Source organism: Dendrobium catenatum, unplaced genomic scaffold (genome assembly GCF_001605985.2).
Source record: "Dendrobium catenatum unplaced genomic scaffold, ASM160598v2 fragScaff_scaffold_627, whole genome shotgun sequence".
Classification (NCBI taxonomy): Eukaryota; Viridiplantae; Streptophyta; class Magnoliopsida; order Asparagales; family Orchidaceae; genus Dendrobium; species Dendrobium catenatum.
In genome coordinates, this window is record NW_021319089.1 from 887,029 (window position 1) to 905,381 (window position 18,353).

The 18,353-nt window shown below is 36.6% G+C and overlaps 2 protein-coding genes across 2 annotated transcripts in view; one reads left to right on the top strand and one right to left on the bottom strand.

The window, feature by feature from the left end:
* Window positions 1-9,572, bottom strand: part of LOC110112675 (protein high chlorophyll fluorescent 107) — a 43,916-nt gene extending 34,344 nt beyond the window's left edge. The window contains exons 1-4 of the mRNA XM_020844976.2: window positions 8,735-9,572; window positions 7,364-7,507; window positions 5,723-6,028; window positions 5,324-5,383 (exon numbers count right to left, since the gene is read on the bottom strand). Of these exons, the coding sequence (XP_020700635.1) occupies window positions 5,324-5,383; window positions 5,723-6,028; window positions 7,364-7,507; window positions 8,735-9,295 (1,071 nt within the window). The 5' untranslated portion in view covers window positions 9,296-9,572. The remainder of the gene's footprint in view (window positions 1-5,323; window positions 5,384-5,722; window positions 6,029-7,363; window positions 7,508-8,734) is intronic.
* Window positions 9,417-16,906, top strand: LOC110112685. Its single transcript, XM_020844988.2, has 3 exons — window positions 9,417-9,440; window positions 9,561-10,074; window positions 15,729-16,906. Exons 1-3 carry the CDS (start codon window positions 9,417-9,419, stop codon window positions 15,857-15,859), a joined length of 669 nt encoding a protein of 222 aa, XP_020700647.2. The 3' UTR covers window positions 15,860-16,906.
* The last annotated feature ends 1,447 nt before the right edge of the window (window positions 16,907-18,353 follow it).

An 18,353-nucleotide genomic window follows, 5' to 3' on the forward strand; every position in this document is an offset into this window, starting at 1 on the left:
TTCCTTAAGGTGAGACTAATGAAAGGTGTGGCTAGGTTTGGCCATGATGGGAAAGCTTAGTCTAGATACATTGGTCCATTTGAAATCCTTTGAAAGAGTTGACAAGTTACTATAAGCTGGCATACCTACAACATGTCTGATGTTCATAATATTTTTCCATGTATCAATGCTACGAAAATTGGTTACAAATGAAGGTCAAAATACTTCCTAGAAAGATATTTGAACTTCAAAAAAAAAAAAAAAGATTTAACTTAAATAGAAGGAAACCTAAATTGATATGAAAAGGAATATTTTTCGTAAACGAGAAACAAAAATTATTCCTTTTGCCAAATGTTTTTAAAATGGAAGAATAGATCGATAAAACAACCTAACTGGGGAAAAAAAGAAGAGGGAAATTGAAGCTTGAGATTTCCTCATCTGTTTGGAAGATGTATGAAATGGTTTGAATTTCGTGGACGAAATTCTATAAGGAGGGTGATTGTAATATTCTGAAATGACGGGTAAGAAATTTTTATTTTTATCTAATATATTAATTTAGTTTGATCTAATTTATTTAAAATATATTAAATTAAATAGAAAACTTTATTTAAATTATTAGAGGTCTGAAAGGATTGCAAGTCTTGGACAATTGGTTGCTTGGTCGGGCCCGTTTTCAGTTTCTTTGCTTTTGGATAAGGGGAGGGCGGACGTTTCCTGGGAAGATGGGAAGGCCAATTCACGATTTTAGATGAGTTGAAAATTTTGTTTGGTGAGAGGAGGCTATTAATAGTTATGAAAGGAGAAGTCGCGCAGGCCGGTCTGGAATGCATGAGATCGGTCTGTGCTAGGAATTCCTTGTAGGAAAAATCGGTGAATAAAAAGGGCTGATATTTATAGTTGTATTCGGTTGTTGTGTCTGGATCCCTGATTCTGCACATTTCAGAGATGTTTTTAAGGCTGGCTTCATTTGACTCGAAAAGAAGAATGGGCAGCCTAGGTGAGTAAGTGATGTTGCTGATTAATTTTAACATGAGCAGTTAGAAAATTTTTGCATAATTTTAAGAATTTCAGATTCCTTACAGCAGTTTTAGGAAGGGAATTCATTGAAGAAAAATCCAGTTTAAAAGTGAATAAAAGAAGAAGATTTGAGGTAATATATTTATTATTTATAGGTTTTATGATTGTCTTATAGATCAATTATGTAATGGTAAAAGTCTAAAGAAGTGTATATCAAGGAAATGATTAGGATTCATCAGGTTATTATATGCAGAGAGGTGAATTGTGGAGATAGTTTATTAAAGAAGAAGAGTGAGAGGTGAAAAACTGAGCGGAAAATCATTCAAAGAGGTAAGATAATGCAATTTATGTTCAAAATTTAATAAGAAACTTTCATTTTAAGCTATGAAGGTAATTATGAAGCCAATTAAAGTAAAATGTTTATTAAATTTGTTTTTAATGTATAGAAAATGATTTTAATTCTAAGCTTCCAGGTATGAATAACACTGATGCATTAATAAAAACAGGTAAGTGTTAACAAGGTTTAATATGTTCATCTAAATGTTTTCCTCCCCCCCCCATATTTTAATACTGTTTTGGAAAGATGTTAATTTTACTTGCATATGGTATGCCATTTTAAATTGTGTACAGATTAGAACAGAAATGATTATGAAGCATGCAACAACTTATGTATACTGAAAAGTTTAGTGAATATCAATTTAAAAGTAAAGTTTGGGTATAATTGAAGTATAACTTAAATGTTAGATGAGACGAAAGGGTTCCCATTATAGAAACGTACATTGTAAGTGGGCAAAGGGACCCAGAGATTATGATACCTGCATAGCAGGTGGGCCCAAAAGGGACCCCTAAAGAGGCAAAAGGACCTCTATGGGTAATTCAATGGCGATAATGCCAGTTACTGGGCTCCATTGAATTTAATGTAAAAGAAAGTGTAGCCAAATCTTTTATAGATTTAAAATTGATATTCAGTTAAATTTTCATAAGAAGTAAATATTAAAAGTTAATTATGAATTTCTGATGATTTTAATGTTTTAATTATTTTCAATGATTGTACTTTAAAATGGTTAATTAATTTGCAATGCTTTACTTGAGACTAATAAGCTCACCAGTATTTTTCTTACTGGCTTTGCTTACAGAAAAGGAAAAGAGAAGATCCTAGCAGATTAAATTGACAAGTTATTCCATAAGTTTATGTTATGTTAGTTTTTATCCTTATTAATGTTTTTAAACTTGAGTAGGTTATATAACCAATAAGTGTATTACTTTTGAATTTTGATTAATGGATATGTAAGTATGCTTAAGTTAAAAATTTATAGTTAACTAGTGCCTTCCGTTTTGAAAAAGATGATGAGAACTTTTAAATGTTTATTAAAAATTTATCAAGGTATTAAAAGGGACTATTGATCAAATTATGAATTTCGTATGACAGTAATACTCCCTGTACTGTTAAGGGGTATTGTGGGGTGTTAACTGTAGCATTCTTTCACTTTTAATTTTTCCTTCCATTCAGAGAGAAGCTCTGCAAGCCGTGGGAACTGGAGGTTGAAAGAGCGTGGTTGTGTGGAATTTCAAGCTTGGTTAGCTGATTTATCATGTAATGAAATTGAGGTAGGGTTTAAGCTTTCAAAAATCTGAGATTAGAAATTTTGTAATCTTTGTGTTGAATTAAATTTGGAATTTCTTAAAATATAGGCTTGAAGGTGGTGGTTACTTATCAGAATATGGGAATGAAGTGGTACAGTTGAGTGACCAAAATTTGAAAAAAGGTGTTGGTGGTTGATGAGGAAGTTTAGTGAGGGTTGTTTACAAAAGGAAAAGAGAAGAATCGAGATACGAGGTGAGATACCCAAAAAGATTATAGAATTTAGTAAATGTTTTATTAATTGATTTTTCTTCTTTGATTATGTTTATGATCACATGTATTCTAGTTGATTTTTTGATTAATTTTGTATAATATGGTTGTATAATGTATGAAATGTGTTTATGTAAAGGGTAATCTTTGCAATGTGATATTTTGTAAGCATTAAATGGTACATATTATAACTAGTGAAGTTTGCACTAAAGCACTAAAGGGCAGAAACGCACCTAAAGGGCCTAAAAGCGACTAAGGGCACCTAAAGCGCACCTAAAGCGGCACTAAGCACTAGGGCACACGACCTAAAGTGACAACTAAAGGGAGTTTAAAGGCATCTAAAGGAAACTATAAGGTAAACTGGAAAAGCAGCTAAGCGAACTATATCATAAAAGCATATGTACATTAGCTCTAAAAGGATGATATATTGAAGTGAAATAAGTTATATATGGGGGATGACCCGCACAAGTAAGGCGAAAGACCTGATAAGGTAAGCTAACTCTTAATTCTAGAAGTTGAGAAATTTTGCTCAACTCTGAATGATGAGAACAACTTCCATTCTAAAAGTTGGGAAATTAGACCCAACCTTGAATTGAAAAGTTGAATGGTGCAAAAGCTTATAGCCAATCTATAACTTATTTAAAGATGTGGAATAGTTTTGGTGATAAATAATACTGCTAGGCACTTTCAGGCTCAATATAATATTTCAATATGTGTTTTAATTATGTTAGCATAGTTATGCTATTTCTTAATGGTTTATTATTATTTCTTATAACTTGCTTGCGTATTTCATTGAGCCAAGCTCATTAGCAGTGGTTGTACTGCAGGAAAGGGGAAGGAGCCCTTGTGACAATAAAAAGAGGTGACCGTTCTTTTAATGTAAGTACGTTTTGGGGTGAAAGAGATCTAAAGCGAGATCTGAATGCTAGATGTAAAGACTTTTGGGTATGTGAATGAATTTTAAAAGTTTTAGTAAAGCTCTGTATTTGTTTTAATTATGTTGAGGTTCAGTAAGTAATATTACATGCTTTCTGTTGTTAAGAGTGGAGTTTGATATGTTGAAATCTTTCTCAGTTATACTCCAGTTCGTGGTAGAGGGTGAGTCAAACTGGGGTGTGACAAATTGGGGATGTAATGTACCCATGCATGTTAAATGAAAATGAAGTGTACCTTTATTGGTACATTTAGACGGTGCTCCTGTATTAAATGAAGAAGAGAAAATGAATATGCTATTTGATAAGTATAAATAAAAGATTTATGTCATATGAGATGGAAATGATATATATATTTATATATATATGCAAAAGAAAGTCAAATGAAAATATTTATTTTATGTATGTAAAATTGCTATATTACTTTGTAAGCTCAAATTGTAAAATTATAATTTTTTAGGTAAATCTTTAGAAAAGTAGAAATGGATGAAAAAGGGGAGTACGTCTATAAAAGACGGCACACTTATGAAACCAGGTAATATATGATTTATGTAAATGTTAAGATGAAAAAAATTGTATTAGTAGTTTGATAAAAGTTTATGTTAATGGCTCCTCAATTTATTTGGAATGTAAAATAATAAACTGTGTTTGAAATTAAAAGAAATATTATATATGTCCGATTGTTCGTTCTCGCCTCATTAGTTAAAGTATCCGAGTCGAATCTTGACGCATATCCTTCACAAGACAAACATAATGCTATAAATGCAAAACATTTGCACCAGTTATTATTCAATGCTCCAAGATACTTTGCACTTACGATTCATCCTCGCTGAGGGTTAATCAAACCATGACAACCAATAAGAAATCTTCCTCATTCTATTTCCTACATCTTAAATAACTATTGCATTTGCATCATTCCAAATGCAAGCATTATATATGATTCAATCCATCAGAAAGATACTCAAGATTACATACGTACTCTTGATTTGGGACCACAATTATAAACTTCACCTTTCTTTCTCTATATCAGGCAGACTTTTCATTGTTAAATGCGGAATTACTCTTTTCATTTTATTCATTTGTTTTAAAGTGGGGATTGGTTTCTGTCATCTTAAGGCCGCAAGTTCCATTCAGCAGAACTTCAACTTCTAAGAAAACAATTGTGATCAGCTTGGCAAGCTATCATAGATATTATGTATATCCATATAATCAGCTAAGAAATAACCTCTATAGGGATATGCCAGCAACACGATAATTAGTGCACAGTGCCAAAAAAAATATATCTGGGAAGCAATATGTGGTTCCTCTACTCTTTGACTGGGATAAAAGATAAATTATCAAGTTGGTCAGCATGTTTTAAGCGTGCTTTGCTGATATATATATACACACGCACACAAATATGATGACATGCCCGCAATCTCTAATGTAACATGTGCTCTAACATATCTTGTGCTCTAAGGATTTGAAAATAAAAATGAGACCGCAACATACTCCAAAGAATTAAAAAAAGGTGATAAAATTAACCTCGAAATAAAAATTTCACCTCAAATAGAAGTCTGGCCAAATGGTTATTCTGTTGTTGCATTTCTACTTGTGCCCATGCCTGCATCAAGAAAATAATGTAAAAAATTTACCAACTCCGCCAATATCAACATCTGTACCAAACATAAGACTAGGTGATTTCTACATGCGAAATACAGGCAAGAAGATTCATCAATGAAATAAGCGGATAGAATTCTTGGTTTAGAGATTAAGAAGAAAATTGATAGACTAAATACAATATAGCAGGTGTGTAGAAGACTTGCACAAAATAGATTTTAAATGTAATGTAACACCAAAAGAAAAAGAAAGGAGAAGGAAAATTTATAAGGCAGACCCAAAATAAATAGGATAAGGGAAATTATGATGATGCTGGCGACTTTGCAGAGAAAATGGCACTCACAAGCCAACTAGCACAGCTTTTAGGATTACATTGAGTCGCTTGCTGGAACAAATACCGAGCTTGCTCAAATCGATTTCCTTTGGCTTCAAGTAAAGCAAGTGTTTGATAAATATATTCATTCCCACCAGAATATTTTAGTCCTTTTCCAAGTAGATTTCTAGCTTTATTTAAATTTCCCTGGTTTATCTCCAGAACTGCCCAACCATGCCAAGCTGCAACATGTCTCTTATCAGCTACTGTGGCGGCATCAAAAAGTTCCCTTGCCCTTCTTACATTCCCAACCTTTTTTTCTAGGACAGCCCAGCACTGTTTTGTCAAGAATATCAACCAATTGGATAAATATAAAATTCCAAAAAAATAAACTGAATTGTGAAAAACAAATGCAGGTTATTAAACAGAAATAAGGATTTGAGTTACTCAGTAAACAATTTTGCTAGCAAGTAGTTCGGAAATTTTATCTTATATAAGGTTCTGAGTTATTCACTACAAATTCAAGGAGTCACATTCGTGCCATGGGTAACTGACTGAAGAGTGTCATGGGCAACCGGCTAACAAGTTTTAGCACTTTCTCCGAGTTAACTTTGCTTACAATTGCATATTGATGAGGCCTTAGACATACAGGAAAGGCTTTTATAACATACAATGGCACTCCTACTGTTAATTTGCTCAATTCAAAAAGGTGTCATTATATTATTTATTTATCAAACTGGGAAATAAAATTGTGAAAAAAGAATTTCTGGTTGTATGACCAGAATTTGTTTTTTTTTTTTTTTGGGTACACTTGGAGCATAACTAAGAAAGCATTTTCCCTCCTTAAAGTCATGCAAGTAGAGGAACAAAATGAAGCACAGCATACAGGGAAAATGATGCCATTTCTACAAGACAAACAGTTGCTTTGCACTCCATTGACGTGAAAAAAAGACTTAAAAACCTCCAGATCGACCAAGCATGGCTCAAATTAATGAACAGTGGAGAATTTATTACTGAGAAACAAGAGCTCCTTTTGACTTTTTGTCATGTCATAACTCAACGCTCAGCACAAAAATATAGGTCAGCAGACAGTGTAGCTATAACATAATAAAAATTCATTTAGAAAACAATGATTCATTTTGAAATTCCCAAATGATCTCATAAAACAATTGCTCTTTTGAAGGGATAATAGACTGAGTTGCACATGTGAGGAAATGTCCTTTCCCCAACAAAAGGGATGAACTTCCACAACTTTTGCAGTATATGCTTTAATATTCTTAGAAGATTGCAGACTAAAACATCCTTTGCCTGATTCAACCCTTGAGTAAAAACAGAAGCAATAGTCTGTCACAAACATGATCATTCTACAGCCATATCAATACCTTAATGCATATCTACAAAAAAGCTAAACATCACTTCATTTATCAAGCTCACAGAACATTCATGACTCAAAATCTCATGAATTCACCCATACTCAAATGCAGGCCTCATCACATCAACATAAAACAGAACAGTTTGACCACTAGAAGTTGTCCACATAAGCACCTTTTCACCTATGCATGCTACACAAAAGGCAAGCAATAGGCTTTCCAAGGAAGCCAGACAAATGATAAGTAGGTAGTTAGGATGTGATCGAGTAAAAAGTTAATCAATAAAATAATGTCTACAAACCTGCCAAATATAAGGGTTATCTCCTTGTGTTGCTTGGGACCCTCTTTCATACACTGACCTAGCTTCTGCAAATTTTGATTGCTTACATAAAAGCTTACCAAGAGCGACATAAGCTCGTCCATCTTCAGGCCAAAACAAAATGCACTGCGAACAAAGATAAGTATTAAATATTAAGAGCATACAAGTTGAATCATAAAAACTGTTAAACAACAAAACAAAGCTACCCTCCCCCCACCAACCACTACGCTTAAAAAATGCTTCCCTTCCCCATCCAACCTCCAAAAAAAAAATGATTACACCTTAAAAGTCTATCTTATGCTGTTTTCCCTTGCTGAAGTTGTTTATGTTGGAATTTTCACGGGAAAAAAAAGTAGTTAAAACTTGTGCTCTGAAATATAATGATATCGATGAAATGGGAAGAAATTTCTCTTATCTGTGCAGAATTTAAAAAAATTTAAAAAAAAAAAAAAATCAACCACCCAACAACATCAAGCCTTTACCCCACTACGGGGGGTCGGCTACATGAATCCTTTTTCTTCATTGTGTCCTATTAAAAATCAAATTCTCATTTAAATCTAATAAAGAAAGGTCATTCCTAATATTTTCTAACCAAGTCTTTTTAGGTCTACCCCTACCTTTCTTAACATAAGTCAAATCTAATACCTCTACTCTCCTAACCGGGTCATCGGAAGGCCGCCGTTTTATGTGACCAAACCATCTAAGGCGACTCTCACTAATCTTATCTTCTACTGGAGCTACTCCAACCTTTTCACGTATATGCTCATTTCATATCCTATCTCTAAGGGTAAAGCCACTCATCCACCTGAGCATCCTCATCTCTGCCACACTTAACTTAGTATTATGCTTCTCACTTAAAAAAAAATCAACCACCCATTTCTTAAAATTGCAAATAAACAATTAGACCAATGATGTTCTGACAAACCTAGCTAAAACTAAATTTCCAGGCATAAACGAACAAAATTTATGGAGCAGGGGAAATTCAAGGTTCTGAGTTCCAAAGTGTAAGGTGTAAAGGAATACACGCATTCACTGTAATTATTTAGTTAGCTTACTTCTTTGTCGATATTCCTTAATAACCAATGACAACTGTACAAGCCTTCGTTCAAAATCTAATATAAGGTAACATAACCTAACTTTACACCAGTTTTAATGAATTATTCAATACTCCATAACGTTAATTAGAATCAGATAATCTCTTACACCATACCGCTGAATTTAAAATTCAAATCAACATATTATTCAGAACCAAATATACCTCGTCTTATATGTCCAAATGGCAGATGTAAGCAATCAATCTTTCCCACAAAATGCAAATTACAAATGTTCCACTTAAGAGCTTCAGTGTATCACCTTCTGTAGAATCTGCTCAGCTTCCTTGTGCTGGAAATCCCTACTCAAAACTTTGGCCCGGTATAGTCCCAACTCCAAATTGATTCCCAGAGGTCTCTCGTCGGGCGCCACTCCCCTCTCTGGCGCAAAGATGGGCATCTTTTTGGCAAACTCAGAAAGCCCTTGGTCAAGCTTTGAAGTTGAAGGATAGCCATCCTCCCCAGCATTTCCACTTAAGCCATCCTTAGACTCAATGTCCTCCTTTACCGGCCTTCGAACGGATAGCAGCAACCCCTCCAATGCCTCCTTCTGTTCATCCGTCTTTCCTTTATCTTCCTCTACCCTTACTTCATCCTGCTCGTCTTCGGATTCCGAGAAAATTATATGGTCTTGCAGAGGCGACGCCGAACCGGTCTTGGACGACAACATAAGGAATTTGAGAAAGGGAGTGGTCGCAAGGCCATTGATCGGAACATTGGCGTGAGATCGAGAGGTATTAGGGTTAGCAAAAGAAGAATGACTTGTAAAGAGGGAGGGGGTGAAGGGAGGGATCTGGGGTTTCGGAGGTGATAAGAGCTGCATTCTGACGAGAGTTGCAATTCTTACCGATGAGTGGTGGCGGGGGTTTTAAGAGAGAAGGGAATTAAATCACAGATTCACAGTAGTAAACTATCCTAGTTGGGGACTAGACGGTGGCCGAGAAATGGCCACGCCAGTTATCCATGTGGTATCAGCTGAGCGTCAGCTGCAGCTTGGACTGACACCACAGCCCTTTAGGACTCCGCCCGCACGAGGCAATTGGTTTTCTAAAACCGGCTGGTCCGGGTTGATCCACGCATGCTGAAAGACGAATCTGGACCTTTTCAGTTTTTTTTTTTTTTATTTGAGAACTTCAACTTTTTGGCAGTATACTGCTTTCTCTTTCGCTTACAGTGGCAATAAGGTTTCCAGTAAGTGGCATTCTGCAGCGGAGAGCTCCGTGGCGGCTAGGGCTTCCCTTCTCCGCCTAATCTGTGTCTCCTCTCCCCTTCTCTTCTCCGGCGTTGCCGGAGGGTTTTCTCCCCTTTCTCCAAATGGAGGCTGGTCTCCTCTCCTCCGATTTTTCACCGCTCAGTCTCCCGGTGGACCAGCTAAGTTCAATCCAAAAAATTGGAATCAGATTTTCGCCCCTGATACATCTACTCCGACAACGCTCAATCTTTCCCACTACCCTGCTGAGCCGGAGATAGTTCCCTTCACTAATGACAACATGTCAAAAGGGGGAGAAGATTGGAGCTTGTGCTTGGTCGGCTACTCCATTGGCCGAAGACCGTTCTATGAAGCTCTCCTAGGAGCTATTAAGAAAACGTGGAGCCTTAAAGGTTTAGTCCAACTACTGTCTCTAACTGATGGCTTCTTTCTTCTTCGTTTCTCTTATACTGAAGATTACGACATGGTTTGGTCGCGGGGAGTCTGGTTCTTATTGGGAAGACCATTTATCCTCCAAAAATGACATCCAAAATTTAAGCCAATAAGGGAAAACTTTGCTTGTCCTTATTTGGGTTAAAATTCACGACCTCCCACTTGCATGCTGGAATTCGGAGGGAATCTCTAGGATTGCAAGCAAAATAGGGATTCCTCTTGCCACTGACAACCTTACCGAGCAAAAGACGAGGTTGACTTTTGCTAGAATCTGTGTTCTGATGGATTGTAATGCTACATACCCGGAAGAAATTAAAGTCTCTCTGGATGGAGATGTTGTTTGCTTGAAGGTTCAGTATGAATGGAGACCTCTACCGTGTGAGCACTATAAGTCGCTTATGCACTACTCTTCTATCTGCCCTTCTAAACCAAAAGTTCAAAGGGAAGATGTCTCGGCAGCTGTTAATCTTAAACAACGTGGGCGAAGCTATAATAGGAAACCTAAAAACATAAATCCCTCCTCCTCAAAAAATTTTTCGAGGCCACCTAATAAAGACCATCACCACCCTCCACCTCCGAACCCCCCTCCCTCTAGCTCTGTTTTGGTGTCTCATAACCACAACAGTATAGGGCAACCCCTTCTTTACCAACCTCATTCCCCTCCTCCTCAAATTATGCAAGAGCATATTACTAATGCTGACACTACAGTTGATCCCATGGTAACCAATTCTCTAGCTAACGACCTCAACATTCTTGTCATCCCGAATTTAAACTCTCCTAATGAGGAGGAGGTTGCTTTCACAAATACTAGCCCTTTGCACACCCTCGGGCTGCCAAAAGAAAAGGTGTTGAATGTCAATTCCCCCAACAAATTTGAAGTCTTAAATGTGGAGGAGGAAGATAATAGTCTTCAGGAGGAGTCCTCTAATGATCTGGAAAACCGGGTTACCAGGATTCCTAGGCAAAAAACTAAATGACAAAACTAAATTGATTAATTCAGTGGTGTCCAAAAAATCTGCTAAGGGGAAGCAGGCCAAAAAACTCCATTCTTCAAAATCTTAATGTTCTTTCCCAACATAACAGCATGGAATATTAGGTGGTTCAACCGTCCAGACAAAGTGCTTTACTGCAAGCGTATTTCTGAGTCATTTAAACTTGATAAGTTATGCATATTGGAGAATAGGATTCATGTTCAATCTCTTCAAGACATGTTCTTTGAGCAGTCCCATTTCATTTTTTTGAATGAAAATAGCTGTCATAATTTCAACTTGTCTTCATCGGGGAGGATTTGGATCAAGTGGAACTCTTCTAAAATGAATTGTAATCCCACGCACATCACTTCTCAAGTCATCTCTGGTATTGTTTCTGTTGCCTCTCACACTCTTTTTCAGCTATCGGTTATTTATACTTCTAATAGTGCCTTGGAAAGGAAAGAATTGTGGGATACTCTTGTGTAGTTTTCCCCTGCTGCTGATACACCATGGGCGCTTCTTGGGGATTTCAATTGTTGCAGATACGCTTCAAAAAAGTTGGGGGGTTCTTCTCTTAACCATTCTGCTCTTTTTGACTTTAATATGATTTTTATTAATAGTCTAATGGATTTACAAACGGTTGGAAGCAAATTCACCTGGTTCAATAACCGGGTTGATACTCCTATCTACATTAAGCTAGACAGAATTCTTGTGAATGACAATTGGTTGAAAACTTTTCCTGATTATTTCAGTTCTGTCCAGAGTCCCTCATGTTCTGACCATTGCCCGATTCTTCTTCATTTTGGTATGATCAATCAAGGTCGGTACAGATTTCTTTTCAAAAATTATTAGTCTAAGATTAATAGGTATTGGATTATTCTCCTAGAGACCTTCTCTGTTCCGATATCTGGTAACCCTCTTTCTCATCTCTACAATACTCTTAAATATGTTAAATCTTACATAAAGAAAGAGTCATGGTCGAGTTTCAACTCTGTTTCTAGGCATATGGACTCCTTGCTTATCACCCAAAGGGATTTATTGGACAAATTTCATGTTGATCATAACAACAGAATGTATAATTCTTCTTTAAAAGCTACTAATGCTAATATTGTGGATTTTAATGCCATGCATGCTTCATGGATCATTCAAAGGGCAAAGGTGAATTAGTTGAAATATGGGGAGAATGACCTCAAATTTTTATATGGTAAAATTAGATGTAGGAGGGGGAGCTCCAAGTCAGTGGGTAATGTCACGCCCCAAGATCTAACTTGGAAAGAATTTCAATCAATTCATTAAAACTATTTACCAGAGATATCTATAGCCTCAATAAAACAGTCTAGCAAAAATCTATAACATTTAATACATCAATGTACAGGTCGATTCATATCTCAAAAGATCATATACAATACTCAGGAACTACACTATGAACTGAAATCTATCATGTCCTGAGTACAAAAGAATCACTATAATAAAAAAGAACAAAAACCTGGAGATTCCTGATCAACCTCAGTCTCCTGCTCCCTTGCCCTGACCTGAAAATATTAACCACATATAATGAACTTCAAAAAGCCCAGCAGGTCACCTAATACCTATAACTGAAATCAAAGCACGGTACTGCTATCAATATGCATGTCAGTCAATCAAAACCATAACAATCAATGGTCAATGAGTCTATGCAATACGAAAATCAATAGTCAATGAAATCAATCGTCGATACAACGATAGAAGAATCGATAAATCAAACTCAATAAATCAATACGTCAAATCTCAGAAGAATCCGTACACAGAAGAGAATCAATCGATCAATCAAATCAATCGTATCGAATCATTTGATCAAATCAATATTATCTAATCAATGAAATCAATAGAAAAGTAATACAATAAAGCTCAGTCTATACTAGTAATGAATCAAATGCAGTAGGTTAATATGGTGCAGAAGCAATAGTATCAATGAATCTATAAGCAATAATATCAATAAATCTATAGTATCCATGTCTATAGCATCAATGAATCAATAAAATATATATATTCATCCATATCAATATTTATGCTCAGTGATCAATCAATGAAATCAGTGAAATCGTACGATACAGTAAATTCATAAATCCGATCAAATCAATAAAGCAGTGAATCCATATGTCAATACTGTACACATGCTCTTCAATACAATAATACTGAACAAGTACAAACACTGGCTATTATGCTGTTGTAGAATCCATGTTGTTGTTGTAGATATCCATACGTTGGTTTCAATAAGAGTCGTCACTCTGTGCCGTAGAACCCAAAATAATCGGTGAAATCATTCCAGAAAATAATCAAATTGTGTAGAATATTCGTATCTATAACATATTAAAAGTTGTGCGGTGAAAGTTGTGTCAATACAAAACCGGGTCCGTTTTTTGATCACAAAAACACAAAACAGTACACAATACGATCAAAACTCAATATCTCTGAAAACAGAAATAGGATTCGGAGTCCTTACCACGAGATAAACACTTTTCCCAACAGCGGCGTCGGACGAAAAGCGCTCCGCGGCCTCCGAAACCAAGCTTTTCCTTCTCTTTCTCTCTCCTCACATATTTTGATTTTTATAAAAATATCTTTCTCTCTCCTCAAAACGAGATCGTCCTGGCCGATCGCCACATCGTCCAGGACGATGTGACCAATCTTCAATCGTCCAGGACGATTCCTCAGGCCGATAATTTTGGTTTTTCTCTCGGGATTTTTGTCTCATCTGATTGTCCCAGGACGATCCAAAATCAACCTGGACGATCCCATTCCAGAAAAATCAGCTACTTCAATGCACTGATCGTCCAGGACGATCTCAATATCGTCCCGGACGATCCTGGGTGAAAAACTCAAATCTTGGAAGGCAAATCAAAGGAACGAGCTCTCACAGGTAACTTGTTTGCTACTTCTCCTTTAACATCTATATATGATGTTGTCTCTTCTATCACTTGGCACTTTCAAGATCTGTAAAACCCCTCACCTCCTTCCATTCAGGATATGGATGATGGATTCCCTAATGGGAATGTGATCAGTGCCTCCATTTCTATATGCTTACTTCTTTTGTGCAAAATGATGAAATTAAAACTGCGGTTTTTGGGGGCTCATCCTCTTCAGCTCCAGGTCCTGACGGCTTCAACTTCCACTTCTTTAAATCTGGGTGGCACATTGTGGGACCTCATGTTTGTAGTGCTATCAGATCTTTTTTCTCCAAAGGGTACATTCCTCATGGGGTTAAAGCCACTGCACTTGTTATCATTCCTAGACACAACAATACTACAAACATTTATGATTATAGACCTATAGCTCTTTGTAATGTGGTATACAAGATCATTGCTAAGGTGATTGCCAGCAGGTTAAAACCAATTATGTCTGTCATTATCAAGCAAACCCAATCTGGATTCGTTAAATCTAGAATTTCTACATAAAATATTCTGCTTGCTAGTGAGATTCTTGCCTCTGCTAGCAAGAGGAGAGGTACCCAGTTGTTCTGTGCTAAACTAGACATCATAAAGGTGTTTGATTCAGTATCTATGGATTTTGTATTAGCTAGATTGATACAAAAAGGATTCCCCAATCTTATGGTTAATTGGATTAAGATGTGTATTTCTGATGTTCATTTTTCTATTGTTCTTAATGGTGCATTGGAGGGATATTTTTCTCCGTCTACTGGTTTAAGACAGGGATGCCCGCTTAGCCCTTATCTTTTTTGTGTGGTGATGGATGCTTTTTCAAACCTGTTAGAGGAAAGAGGTTTCAAAGGTATATATGCTGACAAATTTTCTCTCACCCACCTATTATATGCTGAAGATGTGCTGATTTTTGGAGAGACTACTTTACAAAATTGTCACAACCTTGCCAGCATTCTAAGTGATTTTGCTAATGCTATGGGTTTGCACATAAACTTTGACAAAATTGTCATTATGTTTCCTAAACATTTTAACAACCAACAAGACATCTGTAGCATCTTATCCATACATAATATCACGAACAAGATCACATATCTTGGAATTCCCCTGTCTTTCCATAGACTTAAGATTGAATACTTTATTCCTTTAGTGGATAGTATCAACAAAAAAATGAATGGATGGAAGGCGAACCTGTTATCTTTTGCTGGGAGACTACAATATCTCAAGTTTACTATTCAAAATACAATAGGCGATTGGATTCGTGGTGCTATCTTGCCTAAAACTATCTCTAAATTTCTAAAAAAAGCTAGCTCTCGGTTCCTTTTCTTTAGGGACTCCTCTCAGGACAGGAAACTGCATATGGTGGCTTGGGATGTAATCTGTCGTCCCAAGAATAAAGGGGGCATGGGTGTTCCTTCCTTCAATGCTTTGCAATTTGGATTTAGCAGTTCTATTATTTTCAGAATATACAACTCTACTTCTCCTCTATCTACATGATTAATTAGTAGATACTCTTCTCCTTGGCGTCAGCCATCTAACACTGCTACTAAATTCTGGAAATCTGTTAGTAGGACTGCTATTCATGCTAAAGCTTGCTTTTGCTTCAGAATTACTAGAAATGCCCCCATTTCTCTTCTTTTGGACCACTGGTGTTATAACCTCACTCTTGAGGAATTCATGGGCAATGTTGTATATTATCCTAACTATGTTTTATGATCGTTTTTTTAGGGAAGATCATTGGGTGCTTCCTGAATTCTTGCCTGTGCAAATCACAAATCTTTTTCTGCCCATCACTGATGGTGAGGATTCCTGTTTTCTTTGGAAGAATAGGTCTAAATCCAAGTTTAAAGACTATATAGAGGAGTTTTACCATGATTTAATAAACTGCAATTGGCACAAAACTGTTTGGCACAAAAGGAATTGCCTAAAGCATAACGTTTATGTGTGCATGGCTCTTGTTGGGGCCTTAAAACTGCTGATGCTCTTCGGATTAGGCAAATTATGGTGCCTAGTAGATGCAATCTACGCCATATTTTTGATGAATCGGTATCTCATCTTTTTTATGAGTGCTCTTACTCTTTTTCTGTGTTAAACGAGCTTATCTCAGTTACTGTCGGGCTGCTTCTAAGACCTAGTCTGTTACATCTTTTTTGCTTGGGTTAATGCTACTTACAAAGGCAAGGCTTCGATTAAATTTTTTTACAAACTTATGATTTGCTGCACCACTTATTACATATGGAAGGAAAGGAACTCAAGGAGATTTGGGGACAACATGCTTAGTTCTACCACGCTATCTTTACTTATTAAAAGAGTAGTGTTTGAAAAAGTATTAAAATGGAAGGACTCCTCTCAATTGCTGGAAATGATTTAACCAGGCAGGATTTGGTTTCTGTGAAGTGGAAATTTTTTGGTTGGTGCAACTGTGCTAACGAATATCTCTGTGCTAGAAAATATCGGGTCCCCTCGTCCCTTCGATTTGCCTGAAAAGCTTAGGCTGGACAATGATGAAGCTTCCTTTAGCTGGTCCCTTGGACGGCCTTCGGGCAACCAGGGCTCCGTCTAATTTAATATCTGATTATCTGAGTCCAGTCTTTTTGGCTTGGGAGCTGGGTAGTGTTTATTTCTCTATGCAGGCATTGGGATTTTCTGGAGCTGAAACTTTTTCCACTTGGACTACTTCTGCACTTCAAGCTGGCCGCTGCTGCAAGGATTCAAGTTCTCTTAACTGTTAATTTCCACTTTTTGGGATCTTATATTGTTTTTGTTTTGTAATGGGTGGTATAGTTGGGGTTTCACTTTTATTCTATCCTTCATAAGTTTTTGTTCTTTCTTATGATGGAGTTTTACATGTAATCTTTTATTTACTTGTAACCTTTTCTTCACATAGTAATATATGGGCTTAGGCCCCAAATTTTCCAAAAAAAAAAAAGCTTTTTGGCAGTTTCTGGCATGGTTCAATAATGCTAAAATCTATTAAAACATTCAAATTCATTTGATTAATTAATTAATTATTAATTCAGGTAAACATTTGTTGAACATGTTGATTTATTTGTAGCCATACCATAAGGTAACTATTAAGGAATTATTAAGGGGTTATTTGATTAGCTTAAAAAAGAATGCAGTGACAAAGGATTGCAGTGTAAAAGATATATTTTGGAGTTGTTTGAATGAGTATAAAGTAAATTCATTTTATTTTTATTTAATTTGAAGTAAAATAAATATAGTGTAAAGTTCAAAAATAGTGGTGGTTGTGGCTACGCTAGTGGTAGTTAGTGGGTGGCAGTGATGGTCAATAGCTGTGGTGGGTGGCTGAGGCGCTGGCCGACGGTGGGTGGCAATGGTCGGCGGTGGGTGGTAGAGGTGGTTGCTGACGAGCGGTGGCGATGGTGGCTGGCGGCAACTGACGGTGGGTGGTGTCGGGCCATATAGTGGCAGGTATTTGACAACGAGTAGTGTTGGTTGTGGCGATAGTGGCTTGTGGCAAGTTGTGGTGACCTGTGGTGATGCTGGACGACAGTGGATGGCGGCGACTGGTGATGATGATGCCGACGATGGGTGGCAGCTTCCATCGATGAGTGGTGTTGACGGTCAAGCGAATTTATTTGTGTAAACGGTTCCAACTCAAAATTAAAAGAGATTAATTATCTCAAAAAATAAATTAAAATAATTTATGTTGTATTTATTTTATTTTATATTTCTTTTTCATTCAATCAAATATCACTATTTTAAAATTAATTTCACCCACTCCAAACAGCCCGGAAATTTCTTATCCGAGCCCTTCGCGTTAAATATCAGTCGCTCACAAGTTAAGTTCTAGAGGCTTCGCGTCGTTCCGTTCGCGCAGGCAATGGGAGTCTAACTGCGCTTAACTGCCCACTTCTAGCATACTCTTGCCGCCTTCCTCGACGACGCAGGAACACTCCGTTGAAACCCTAGATTTCTTGCGTTATGCACACGGGTCAGATCTCAGCCGATTTGTTTCATTGTCTCTTCCCTTAATTACGGAATAAATTTTTTCAAGTTATCTGTTAATTGTTCGGTGACAATTGCCGAATCAGAATGTGGAGACGAATAGCGAATACAAGCCTGGTTTTGTGAATGAACTGCTCTTGATTTGTTTAGAAAGAATGGTGGAGGTGACTCGATTCCATAGATCCGTATTTTCGTCTTTCCTTTGTCAATAGAGTTTCGAATACACGAAAGTTTTAAATAAATCACGAAATTGTGATTTTAATTAATTTCTGTCATTGCTGACGGATTACAGGATATTGACTTGAATCATGCTGCATGTTATGCTTTAAGTTTCAACTTCCATTGCATTTAGGCTTAATGCAGTAATCATGCTAGTATTCA

Coding starts and splice junctions, on each gene's coding strand:
- LOC110112685 (XM_020844988.2), top strand. CDS start 9,417: ATGGCCACGCCAGTTATCCATGTG. Junction 9,441..9,560: donor CCACGCCAGTTATCCATGTG/GTATCAGCTGAG, acceptor GCATGCTGAAAG/ACGAATCTGGACCTTTTCAG. Junction 10,075..15,728: donor GAAAACGTGGAGCCTTAAAG/GTTTAGTCCAAC, acceptor TCGTTTTTTTAG/GGAAGATCATTGGGTGCTTC.